Source organism: Trachemys scripta, chromosome 8 (genome assembly GCF_013100865.1).
Source record: "Trachemys scripta elegans isolate TJP31775 chromosome 8, CAS_Tse_1.0, whole genome shotgun sequence".
NCBI lineage: Eukaryota > Metazoa > Chordata > Testudines > Emydidae > Trachemys > Trachemys scripta.
In genome coordinates, this window is record NC_048305.1 from 29,106,449 (window position 1) to 29,120,883 (window position 14,435).

Sequence of the window (14,435 nt, forward strand, 5' to 3'; positions counted from 1 at the left end):
TTAATCTAATTACCTCTGTTATTTTAGACATTTCATGAGAAGAGAAGAGAAAAGAATCCACTGTTTGTTTTCCCTGCTGTTTTTTTTTTAAAAATGCCATGAAGTGGTATAATTAGCGCACAGATGCGTATATAGGAAATATATTTTCCATAGCTCTTTCAAACTGTCTATTGTGAACTCAAGCTGCTAAAAATGCACTATATATTATACAGTATTGATTTATTCATTTGTTCCCCACATATAGAATGAATAGAAACTAATACCTGGCTTGTATACAGTTTAAAATGACATCTCCTGTGTGCAGAGTAACACAGGCAGTTACAACCTACTCAGGCACAAGAAAGAGGCCACAACAATCAAAAAATATAAGGAAAATATCAAAGTACAATGATTCATTCACTGAAGTCAAGAGCAAACTTCCATGGACCTCAACTGGCACAGTACCTAGTGCCCTTTTCTTGTGAAATGAGTAACATAAAATGTAACTTACAGCTCAGTCACATCCTTGGGAATGCCTTTGGGCAGGATGCGCAGCCCTTTGTTACTGCAGCGCACTACTGAGTCCACACAAGTACATTGATCAGGACAACGAGGAGAGAGCAGACAGCTGCTTTCATCATTACCTGCAGAGAGAGAGAGAGCGAGCGAGCATGAGAGGATCCTGATATTTGGGAAGGAAATCAACCATGCAGGCCAGGAGGGCTCGCTTCAGAGGTAATTGCTTGCATCTAATACAAAATAGGGACATCCATAAGTCTACAACAGTTGGGTTGTCAATTAGCCCCTAATATTTAGTTTCGCCCCAACATCACATACTGGATCACTGGCAACAGGGTGCAAAACTGTTCTGAAAAATGGTGGCAATTGTTTTAAAAGGAAAAGGAAACAAAATTTTATAAAAAAGTTAGCCAGCTTTTTGAAATTCTACAAATCTTCACCCATTAAATAGCCTCTCCCTGTCACCCCAACACACGCACCCTGTGTTAGCTGAAACAGAAAATTTTACCAGACCATCAGCCTTAATCTTATCTTGACATAAGATTACAAGGAATCTTTTTTTAAAAATAACTATCTAGCTTTATTTCCTCATGATGTAAATCTTTCAGTGTTAAGCGTCGACTTTTAATGTTGGCATGGCATGTCATTTATCACTTTAATTGAAAAGCCTCATTGTTGACAAGGATAACTAGGCAAAAAACAAACCAAACTATACTCTCAGAATTGCTGGCAATGCATCTGTTCATGCATAAAAATATCTAATACTCCTAACGTGGATTCAAACTTCCATAAACAACAGATTAAATCTCATAATTGAAGAACAACAGGATTTGCATGGAAGAAACCAAGTCTTTGAAGTTAAGAACATTAAACCATGGATTTTCCCCAAAACCAACACGCTTCACAAAACATTAGGAAAATACAAACTGTAGTATCAAGATGCATATGGAAGGAAACATTTAGTGAAACATACTCTAGATGATCATGATAGGAAGTATATACATGTTTATGAATGTAAACAGACTGAATGTATTGAACATTGAAATAGTAAAGTTAAACCATATGACCATGTTTCCATTAGATATTTTCATTTCTTTAAGACTTATACAAAGACTAATTGAGGCAGAGATGATTTTCCTTCCTTCATGGGTCTGCCAGGTGTATGCTTGAGCCTTCAGGTTTAAACAAGACTGGAAGCCCTGCTAGAGGTCTGAAAAGCAATCCTAGCAACTTTCACTCATGAGTGTGCATGTCCGAAAAGGAATGGTTTGCATTAAAAATGATGGAGGGAAAAAGAAGAAAGGGGAATGGGAAAATAATCCCATCATTACAAAACAACCTATGCCACCAAGACATGCATGTAACCTAACTAAATAGCCACATGATCTTTTACTGTAACTCCTGTTCTCCCCTGCTCACTTCCCCTATTGTTTACTAGACTCACTCATTACTTGCTGATCCTGCAAATGCTTAAGTCCAAGAGCAACTTTATGCACTTGTGTAGTCCCACTGAACCCAAAGGAGATGAATGTGCATTAGGTTACTCCACTTTCACCCTGCACTACTGTCCCCAAATCTTGCTTCACGTGGACGTAGAGGCACAGGGAGCACAAACCTCCTCAGGTACTGTCCCCACACAGAGCAGAACTGAAGCATTTCTGCAAAGTCCCTTGGATCACAGACCGTCATTTAGTTCTGTGTTCGTACAGTGCCTAGCATGATGGGGTCCTGTTTCATGTCCAAGGGCAGGTCTTCACTATGGGGGGGGGGGGTCGATTTAAGATACGCAAATTCAGCTACGCAAATAGCGTAGCTGAATTCGACCTATCGGAGCCGACTTACCCCGCTGTGAGGCAAAATCGACCTCCGCGGCTCCCCGTCAATGGCGCTTACTCCCACCTCCGCTGGTGGAGTAAAAGGGTTGATTCGGGAATCGATTGTCGCGTCCTAACGAGACGCGATAATTCGATCCCCGAGAGATCGATTTCTACCTGCCGATTCAGGCGGGTAGTGTAGACCTAGCCCAAGGCTCCTAGCAGTTACAATGATACAAACAATAACAGCAGCACCAACACCTGGGGCCCTCCGTAGCAGAGGAGGACGGGTCAGAGTTTACTCCTAAATGGCCACAGCCATTCATTACACTTCACTGAATCTTTCTGATTGATTTCTAAATCTCTAATATTCCTATATTCCCATTATATTTCTGCTAAGACTTCATAGCCCCAAGATCTAGTCGGTTCTCCAAGAAAACCTCTGAGGACAGTGAGAATGGGGCTAAGGGAATGGGAGGAAAAGTCAGTAACTGCACTGGCATTATTCTCAAGGAAGATTGCTTTGTTCGTCAAACTCCCTGGCAAGGAGCTGAATGCATTTGGATTCAAGGGTGAAAAAAAGGTGTATCCTGAAAGAATCCAGAGAAACCAGTCTCAGCTGATTGCACAAGGAAGAACTCATACTTCTATCTAGGCTTGGAGGGAGGGGGCCCAGAACATGGGAATCTACTAAGGTGCCATTGCCAATAAAAAAACAATTCCCAGATGATATAGAACAATGACATTTGATTAGAGACAGTTCTCTCCCTCATGACTACAGTAGAACCTCAGAGTTATGAACACCAGAGTTATGAACTGACCAGTCAACCCCACACCTCATTTGGAACCAAAAGTATGCAATCAGGCAGCAGCAGAGACGTTAAAAAGAAGTAAATACAGTACAGTACTGTGTTAAATATAAACTACTAAAAAAATAAAGGGAAGCAGCATTTTTCTTCTGCATAGTAAAGTTTCAAAGCTGTATTAAGTCAATGTTCAGTTGTAAACTTTTGAAAGAACCATCAAAATGTTTTGTTCAGAGTTACGAACGGTTCAGAGTTATGAACAACCTCCATTCCCGAGGTTGTTCATAACTCAGAGGTTCTACTGTAAATTTAATTCAGCTCTTTTCATCATGATATCGTGGTGCTGATTAGGTAGAAAAAACAGCAGAGATACCAGTCTGGTAGTGAAATACCAAGTCTCATCAAGTTTTCTTACCATCACAGGTGAAGTCCTGTATGGCCACATCTTGAATCGGAATCTCCTTTAAGAAAGAGGGTTTCTGGCAACGTGGATTTCCACTGACAATTCTCCTTTTTCTCAGCCATTTCCCCAGCCATGCCAGGTGGCAATTACAATTAAAGGGATTAGACAGCAAATTACTGAAAGGGAATCAAAACAAAAACACATTGAACATGGTCAGCTACTACAGACATTAAGTGACTAGCGAAAGCCCATATATTCAGAGCTCAAGGATTCCACTTAAGGCTCTGCCCCTTATTTTCAGTGAGAGCCTGGCCAATTCATTTAGGCTTGTTCTACACAGAAATTTTGTACCAGTATAACTGTCTGTAAGGGATGTGTGTTTTATACTGATACAATTCCTAGTGAGGATGCAGTTATATCGGTATTACATTGATATAACTTATTCCCTTTCTCTTAAGGAAATAAACTATATTGGTATAAGCACATTTATACTGGCATAACTGTGGCCACACTGGAGAAAAAAGGTATGTACCACTTTACCACAGCCTTTGTGTATAGATAAGCCCTTGATGTGAGTGAGTTTACCCATCTAGAAAAGGCTGTGATAGTACCATACTTACCTGCCTCACAGCTATTGTGAGATACACACCCTATCTTGTAACTGCTTCTGAAATATCTTTCAAATGCAGTCCAACTGTTGTAGCACAGCATGCGGCTATGCTAGCATTGTAACAATTCATGATAAGAGACCATTGGATGGACTGCCTAAGAGGGGTAAGTGTATATCACAGTTTGGGCTAACAGTTTTTAGAAAAAGAAATCCCTATGTACTCCAAATATCAACAATCATGCTGCCAAGCAAGATTCCTGACGAACTGTGGGTAACAGCTATCTTTTAAAACACATCTGACTCTCTAATACCATTGCTGAAGTCACTGTAGACAGAACTGTAGTTGTTAGTTCTTAAAATATTTCTTAAAGATTTCTGGATCCTTTGGATGAAAGCTGCTACATGTAAGTTGGTGTTATACATAACATATTCATCAGCCTAGTTCTAGGATAATCGGAAAAAGAACTGAGAGAGTCTTGAAAGAAGATAAATGCTACCTGAGTCTACAGCTAATAAGTCGAAATGTCTGCAGTTTGTGTTTGTGTTGTTTTAACTCAACAGCAGACTAAGAGAAGAGGGTGATGTTCCATCTGATGTATGAAAAGCAGCAGTGGCTTCAAGATTTTGAAAGACATTCCCAAGGAAGGAGAATGAACATGGGCTTACCACTATCCCCCAAAATGTCAAATGAGGGGCCCAAAATGAAAGCTAGGGAATCCTCAGGGCCCCCTGTGAAACACGATAATTTGTGAGTGAATACATTCTCTGCCAGAGAAAAAAATCAGTGCAATTCCTCTGTTGGGCAGGAGATCTCCAGCAAGACAGCAGGAATTTTAAGGCCCAGTGAATGCAGCATCTCTTGTCCATGCAGCAAGTGTGTGGATTTAGCTGGAAACAGTGACATGGAGACCTTGGAGGCGTTTGATATCCTACATGCTCTTAAAAATCTGATGTCCCAGTCAAATAAAGCTATATCAAGGTTTCATCCAGTCAATGGTCCTTCAGATTGCTATGGAATCTTATATAAAACATCTGAGTGATCTGTGAGGAAAATGAATAATCATACCACTTCCTAGACTATATAGTTTTGGGCCAACACCACATACCCACAATATGGTTTACAGCCACTCTTAGAAAATTGGCTAATATTTTTAGTAAAAAAACACCCCAATGCTAGCAATAACCCAGAGCAATGGGTGTGTAATTACAAGTCGGCCTAGCACAGACTATTGAAATTTATAGTTAGAGTAAAAAAGGCAGAAGGGAACTCAGCACAATGTGGTTCAACTACCAAAAACCCCCAACTTTCTTTGTCTCCACTATGACTCCACTAACCACTTCATTGTCAATAAAGAGGACTCAAAATGAAGAGGAAAGGAGCAGCTTTCAGAGTCAAAAAGTCATAAGCAAACATCTTTTCTCAGGTGAAAACAGGCACTGAAAGCATCAATGTATTTCTAGTTATTTTCATACTAAATTGTTTTCCATTTTCTTTCATCCATAATAGGACCACAGACAGGATGTCCTGTACATTTTCAAAATGGACTTACTTTGGCACAAACAATGTTTCCATGAGCCAAATGTTTAAACCTCCAAAGCCAGGGCGGCCAGTGCTTCACAGACCATTTGCTATATTGCCCGTAAGAGACTTGAGTCATGTTCACACATAAATCCAAAGAACAAAACACTCCACAATTTGGAGCAGATTATGTGTGTATAGAATGAGTTTCTTGAAGAAAAGGTTAAATTGAACTTAAAGAATATTTCACACATCTACAGCATCTTTATTCTTGGCATCTCCAAGAGCTTCATAAATACGAGTTTAATCCAAACCCTCTTATGAAGGTGATTACTGTCTCCACTTTACTGATGAATAAACTACGTCAAAGAACGGTTATTGGAATAACCCTGGGTCCCAGTGATTCAGCAGATGATTAGGGAAGAGAACCCAGGTTTTCTGACCTCTCCTAGGGCCAGGTTCTAACTTATTAAACACCATTTCTCACAAACGGGACCATCTTTACTGTCATACTCATGAAGCTGTACTGATTTCTGGCTCTACACCTTTCTAATCAAGAAATAAAAGGTCAAATAGAGAAAAAATAAAAAAGCAACCTTACTCTTTATTCACATTCACATTTCAGGATTCATACTATATACACCTTTAACTCACTGAATCCACGACAAAGATCTCTTTAGCATAGAGTTTTGCTACATGGAAAAAATACTGTAACTCAATTATAAGGCTCTGAATCTGTCATTTTTATTAATGTGGAGTGGTATCTTAGTACACAAGCACTTTCCAACAGAACTATTTGTGTAGTAAGGTTCTGCTAGTATGGGTGGCATGAACTGGGTCTTAAGGGATCATTGAGTCTACTCATGTATATTGTTGAAATTTAACAGCTGTTTTTTAATTCACATCCAGTTCAGTTTCTCAGACCTCCATTATGATCCATAAGAACATAAGAATGGTCATGCTAGGTCAGACCAAAGGTCCATCCAGCCCAGTATCCTGTCTACCGACAGTGACCAATGCCAGGTGTCCCACAGGGAGTGAACCTAATAGGCAATGATCAAGTGATCTCTCTCCTGCCATCCATCTCCACCCTCTGACAAACAGAGGCTAGGGACACCATTCCTTACCCATCCTGACTAATAGCCATTAATGGACTTAACCTCCATGAATTTATTTAGTTCTCTTTTAAACGCTTTTATAGTCCTAGCCTTCACAACTTCCACAGGCAAGCAGTTCCACAGGTTGACTGTGCGCTGTGTGAAGAAGAACTTCCCTTTTATTTGTTTTAAACCTGCTGCCCATTAATTACACTTTGTGGCCCCTAGTTCTCATATTATGTGAACAAGTAAATAACTTTTCCTTAGTCACTTTCTCCACACCACTCATGATTTTATATACCTCTATCATATCCCCCCTTAGTCTCCTCTTTTCCAAGCTGAAAAGTCCTAGCCTCTTTAATCTCTCCTCACATGGGACCTGTTCCAAACCCCTAATCATTTTAGTTGCCCTTTTCTGAACCTTTTCTAATGACAGTATATCTTTTTTGAGATGAGGAGACCACATCTGTACGCAGTATTCAAGATGTGGGCGTACCATTGATTTATATAAGGCCAGTAAGATATTCTCCGTCTTATTCTCTATCCTTTTTTTAATGATTCCTAACATCCTGTTTGCTTTTTTGACTGTCGCTGCACACTGCGTGGACGTCTTCAGAGAACTATCCAAGATGACTCCAAGATCTCTTTCCTGATTAGTTGTAGCTAAATTAGCCATCATATTGTATGTATATAGTTGGGGTTATTTTTTCCAATGTGCATTACTTTACATTTATCCACATTAAATTTCATTTGTCATTTTGTTGCCCAATCACTTACTTTTGTGAGATCTTTTTGAAGTTCTTCACAGTCTGCTTTGGTCTTAACTATCTTGAGCAGTTTAGTATCATCTGCAAACTTTGCCACCTCATTGTTTACCCCTTTCTCCAGATCATTTATGAATAAATTGAATAGGATTGGTCCTAGGACTGACCCTTGGGGAACACTAGTTACCCCTCTCCATTCTGAAAATTTACCATTTATTCCTACCCTTTGTTTCCTGTCTTTTAACCAGCTCTCAATCCATGAAAGTATCTTCCCTCTTATCCCATGTCAAAGGCTTTCTGGAAATTTAAGTACATTATGTCCACTGGATCCCCCTTGTCCACATGTTTGTTGACCCCTTCAAGGAACTCTAATAGATTAGTAAGACATGATTTCCCTTTACAGAAACCATGTAGACTTTTGCCCAACAATTTATGTTCTTATATGTGTGCGACAATTTTATTCTATACTATTGTTTCAACTAATTTGCCTGGTACTGACGTTAGACTTACTGGTCTGTAATTGCCGGGAACACCTCTAGAGCCCTTTTTAAATATTGGCGTTACATTAGCTATCTTCCAGTCATTGGGTACAGAAGCTGATTTAAAGGACAGGTTACAAACCATAGTTAATAGTTCCGCAATTTCACATTTGAGTTCTTTCAGAACTCTTGGGTGAATGCCATCTGGTCCCGGTGACTTGTTACTGTTAAGTTTATCAATTAATTCCAAAACCTCCTCTAATGACACTTCAATCTGTGACAATTCCTCAGATTTGTCACCTACAAAGGACGTCTCAGGTTTGGGAGTCTCCCTAACATGCTCAGCTGTGAAGACTGAAGCAAAGAATTCATTTAGTTTCTTCGCAATGACTTTATCGTCTTTAAGTGCTCCTTTTGTATCTCGATTGTCCAGGGGCCCCACTGGTTGTTCAGCAGGGTTCCTGCTTCTGATGTATTTAAAAAACATTTTGTTATTACCTTTTGAGTTTTTGGCTAGCTGTTCTTCAAACTGCTTTTTGGCTTTCCTTATTAAATTTTTACACTTAATTTGGCAGTGTTTATGCTCCTTTCTATTTACCTCACTAGGATTTGACTTCCACTTTTTTAAAGATGCCTTTTTATCTCTCACTGTTTCTTTTACATGGTTGTTAAGCCACAGTGGCTCTCTTTTAGTTCTTTTACTTTGTTTTTTAATTCGGGGTATACATTTAAGTTGGGCCTCTATTACGGTGTCTTTGAAAATTGTCCATTCAGCTTGCAGGGATTTCACTGTAGTCACTGTACCTTTTAATTTCTGTTTAACTAACCGCCTCATTTTTGCATAGTTCCCCTTTCTGAAATTAAATGCCACAGTGTTGGGCTCAGTGGTTGTTTATTCTGTATCATGAGAAAAACAGCCATCATTCTTAAGGGTGCTCCTTAAAGAAATGGAGAGGAATAAAGCTAAATCAAACAAAAAATGAGGTTCATGACTTCAGAATAACTGTTTAACAATCAAAGTTGGATGAACAGTAAAATAAAAAGAGCTTACCAGAAGGATAATACCCCTAGTGTGGACTGTTCTGATATAGGACTATTTAGCCTTCAGTATCTTATACACATTTCTCAACATCTTAAACTCGTCTCTTGGTGGTTTTCCACAGTAGGGTTTCCTGTTTTTTGGGGACACTGTCTTGCAGCCAAACAGATTTTAAAAAGCATAACTTTAAGACCAATTCAGTGACAAGGACTCAGAGTGAGTCCTTAACACAATATTTTTCATGTGCTGGTATTGCCAGAACATATTGGGCATGACTATATGGCACATCTGATACACTGTAAGCACAATGACAGTATAATTATTATTACAATACAATCCAGTTAATTATGACAGAAGGGCAGGGATTGCAACAGTTAAGATTGCATAATAGTATCTGTGCTAGCGCCCTGTTTTCAGCTGAATTTTGCCCCTTTGAAGATGAAATGTTTCATACTTGGTCTCCACCAAAAGGACAGGTTTTTATATTATATTATATTATATTATATTATATTATATTATATTATATTATATTATATTATATTATTTAAAATGTAGAAGCTGGAGCAAAAATGTGTTAGCCAATTTTATCCACATGGAGACTAAATGCCTACTCCTATCATAGAAAGATTCTTGACTTTTTTTTAAACCTGGAATGGCTATGGTAGAAAGTTGAAAAACAGCATGACAATAAGCCCTTCAGGAGGAGAAGTGTCTTTTTAAAAAGAATCAGATGTTGTATGTTCAAAGTATATTTGCATGGGGGGAGGTTGTGTAAGCTTCTACATTTTATGTTTTCTCTGTTTTGACCTTTTATTTATGAATTAGGAGGCCCCTAGAGCTGAAGATCACCACATCTGCTTTATACTCTCATAAGTAAACTAGGGAAATGTGGCTTAGATGAAATTACTACAAGGTGCATGCACAACTGGTTGAAAGATCATTCTCAAAGAGAGGTTATCTTGATTTGCTGTCAAATTGTGAGGGTATACTAGTGGGGTTCTGCAGGGCTCAATCCTGGGTTTGGTACTATTCAATATTTTCATTAATGACTTGGATAATGGAATAAAGAATATGCTTATAAAATTTGCAGATGGCACCAAATTGGGAGGGGTAGCAAGCACCTTAGAGGACAGGTTTAAAATTCAAAATGACCTTACAAATTGGAGAATTTGTCTGAATTCAAGAAGATAAAATCCATTAAAGACAAGTGCAAAGTATTTCACTTAGGAAGAAAAAATCAAATGCACAACTACAAAATAGGGAATAACTGGCTAGGTGGTAGTACTTCTGAAAAGGATCTGGGGTTATAGAGGACCACAAACTGAATATGAGTCATCAATGGGACGTAGCTGCAGAGAAAGCGAATACGATTCTCAGGTGTATTAACAGGAGTGTTGTATGTAAGACACAGGAGGTAACTGTCCTGCTTTACTCGGCACTGGTGAGGCCCCAGCTGGAGTCATTTATCCAGCTCTGGACACCACAATTTAAGAAGGATGTGGACACACTGGAAAGAATCCAGAGGAGAGAACAAAAATGATAAAAGGTTTAGAAAACCTGACCTATCAGGAAAGGCTGAAAATACTGGGCAAGTTTAGTCTTGAGAAAAGAAAACTGAGAAGCAACCTGATAACGGTCTTCCAATATGTTAAGAGCTGTAATAAAGAGGACAGTGATTAATTGTTCTCCTTTTCCACTGAAGATAGGACAAGAAGTAATGGGCTTAATCTGCAGCAAGGAAGATTTAGGTTAGATATTAGGAAAAACTTTCTAACTATAAGGGTGGTTAAGCTCTGGAACAGGCTTCCAAGGGAGGTTGTGGAGTCCCCATCATTGGATGCGTTTAAAAAACAAGTTGGACAAACCCCTCTCAGGGCTGGTCTAGGTTTACTTGGTCCTGCCACAGAGGAGGGGGCTGGACTTCATGACTTCGAGGTTCCTTCTCCATCTCTACATTTCTATCATTCTATGATTTGTCAGCTTCTGTGGGTAAACTAGTGTCTCGAGAAAAGTAATGGGTTGAGGAAGGGTTTTAAGTTTTCCCTACACATTAGGCAGGATATGGTGGGGCTGAACAAAGTGTGCTGAAAGGGAACTCGGGCTGAGGACATGCTTCAATTTCTGCAAGGTGATCCAAGCTCAGGGACCCTTTGGTCCCCTCTGGAGCGCACTGAAGTTAAAGAAGCTCCACATGAGTGTGGAGGTCCACCCATGCAGATGAGCTTGCAGGATCAAGAATAAGGTGCACAGGAGGAAGTTCCCCTCTTGGGCATTTTAGGAATTACATAGTTGGGGAAAGCATAAGGCAACCCAACTCTGGCATTGCCTGACCTAGCGTTACACAGTTAAGTTTTCTCAGGGTGAAATTAACTTCGATTTACAGAGAGTACATGGCCTCTTGGCACTTCACTGCCACATACAGGTCTCAAGTGATGCAACTGCCTTGAGCAGTCTCTCTGCTCAGGGGTGAATTTCACCCTTCATATAGTTTCTGGTATGGAGAACATACATTCACACATCACAGTAATCTAAGCAACTCTTGATGATTTCATTTAATTAATTTTATTTTTAAAAATAAACATTGTTATAGATTAACTTGGCACCATATTCAGAGGGCTGGAAACTGAATATGTGATGTTATGTGATTGCATGAAGTTAAATGTAACCCCTGGCTTCAGGTTTTCCCATTTATTGTAAGTCTGAGATGGATCTGTTCCAAAACCCTGGATCCAAACACCGAGACGACTGGCAAAGTCCAATAATCTGGTTCCAGTCCAAATTTTGTAATTAAAATATTCAAGTGTAACTTTTATTTATGGAGGAAAATTGATAATGTTATTGCATAGTCAATGGTGGGAACAATGACCAAATCTTTTCTTAATGTTACTGTCTGAGGAAGCATGGATTATTCATATGTAATGGTGCAATAAAAAGCACTCTTTAATTAAACTTAATATTTTTCCAAATATACTGATCCTTTCACTAATCCCTTTTGAGATACGGTATATATTAGAAAACTAGATACAGATATATTTTGGTACCAAAACAGCTCAATCTGTTTCCAAGGAAACATGATGATGCCACTTGGCAGGACCATTAGGTCAATGAATCTAAGTATCACATGGAACAAAAGCTTCACTATGCAAAATTATTTCTGATGATAAGCAATTTGAAAGCCTGGAAGGGACAATAAATTGCAACAGTGTTAGGATGGAGTTTGACTGAGGCTATTAAAGTGGGCATTTTCAGATCACAAATAGTAATGTTTGACAGTTGAAATGCTATAAAATTAAATAATCAGATTTTCTATACCTAATGATAGTAATATAGCCACTCACATTGAAACAGGGCAATCAGGCTTTTAGCAAAGGTGGCTTATTAAAAGGTTTCAGTCAAAGATACAAGAATATTTTTATAGCGGGGTGGACAGAGCCCTTGAAATAAGGAAGCAGCCAGTCAACCAGGAGTGTCTTTATTAAAATTTGCGAAGAGCTATGGAAACTGAAATATTTAAAAGGAAAAGTTCCAAATTGCAGCCTGTCTTGACACTGTTATAATCATCTTGGAAACACACTCTAAAATCTAGGCTGATATTTTAATATTGTGTAAGTGTGCCCTCTTGGCATGTTTAATTCATGCAAATCCCACTGTGGATAAACATGCTTGCCTAGGTATTAAAATATATGCATTAGGACTGGGCCTGCAAAACTGCATGCATACCTGAAAAGTGGGAACCTAAATATCTATTTATTTAACTTATCCCACTGGTAGTAAGAAATCATAAAAACAGCTAAGCTTTTGCAATAACACAAAAAATAAATGTATGTGCTCCCTCTGCTGGAAACCATTCCTTTGAGTGCTATTTTTAGAACTGCATACTTTCTGATAATATTAAGGATAATGACTGTAAGCAAAAAGTAACAATGCTGCTTTTAATCTGGTGAATGAGGCAAAATATAGTTTCCCAAATAAAAAATGGAAAGAAACGTTAGCTTATAAGTGGTTATTATAAAAATGAATATAAAATGGGTTCATAGTTTTGTATTAATAAATGGCAAAAAAGTGAAACTTACACACTAATTAACCCTCACAATTTAGGGTGAATAGGACAGTCAGTGACCTGAACTCTCTAAATCATGAAAGTAATATTTAATCTCTAGTAGCATCAGGACGCAGGCACAGCCAGCTATAATGGAATGCTGTTATGAAACACAGGTTGGGAAAACAACAGTTCCTCATTTTTCATGTAAAGGTGCGACTACACTTATGGCGCCTGTAAAGTACAGACTCTGCACACTCTGCTGGCATAGGGATAAATAGCAGTGTAGATGGTAAGGTACGGTTTAGATGAGGACAGCAGAGTGCCTTGCACACTTGAACCCTATGGTAAATACCCTACACCAATGGCCAGGCAGTGCCTACCATGTCTACACTGCTATTTTTAGCCAGTGCAGTGTACTGCAGCCTCCCCGCACCAGAGCCTTTCCCCGCTGTGCCCAGTAGCTCCCCGCTGCCTTCCCCCACCAGAGCCTTTTACTGATGCGGGTAGCTACACACCACAGTGACAAGAGTGGATGCAGCCTGCCTTCACTGCAGCATGTAGCTATACATGTAGTGTATAGCTATACTCTACTCGCTGCCGTAAGTGTAGACACGGCATGTATCTGAATGATGTGATGCCAAATCCAAAGTCCAGTGAAGTAAATGGGGGTCCTGCCATTGACTCGAATGGGGCATTGGATCAAGTCCTACATGAAAATCTGTCTGAGTGAACTTCCTAATTCAAACATGGATAGGAACACAATGTCCGTCTTCCACGGTCAAAGTGACTACTAAAAGGCATTTTTGTGCCAAAGCAGCTCAGTCAATTATCATCAGCTTTAACACACTGCCAGAGGCTGTGAAAATCTTTATGTGCAGCTGAAAAATACCCACAAAGGTGAAAAATTCTTTCCTGCCATTAAATATGACACAATCACAAATTACTCCCAGCCTTGTTTGTGCAACCAATAACCCAGTGAACTGTGTAAACAAAGGGAAACATCAGCATTATTTGTTTATGTCTACATAGCACTTGAAATTGTGCTTGAAAATAGGAGTGTGGCCACCGTGGCAAGGTGGCAGCTTGGGCTAGCCACCTGAGTATATAGCCAGCGGGTTGGACAGGAGGCACCACTACGGCTACTCTGCTATTAGCACGTTAGCTCTGCTAGAGACAGCCTGTCTGTCTACTGTGTTGGGAAACACTCTTCCAGCTGCTGTGTTGACATACCTTTTATTTTAGAGCATATGATGAGCTAGTTCCTTTCCTGACATTCAAGAGTAAGTAAATGAGGGATGGTTCCCTGTTCTGAGGTCACTTGTAATAGCAGATAAGCACACAGAGAGTAGGAAAAGGGAAACAGA

At 39.3% G+C, this 14,435-nt stretch overlaps 1 protein-coding gene across 2 annotated transcripts in view; it reads right to left on the bottom strand.

Annotated features, from left to right (window-relative positions):
• Positions 1–14,435, bottom strand: part of SLIT3 (slit guidance ligand 3) — a 780,962-nt gene that overhangs the window by 157,383 nt on the left and 609,144 nt on the right. For both annotated transcript variants that reach the window (XM_034778698.1, XM_034778699.1), the window contains 2 exons: positions 3,534–3,697; positions 491–623 (listed from right to left, as the gene is read on the bottom strand). In XM_034778698.1, the coding sequence (XP_034634589.1) occupies positions 491–623; positions 3,534–3,697 (297 nt within the window). The remainder of the gene's footprint in view (positions 1–490; positions 624–3,533; positions 3,698–14,435) is intronic.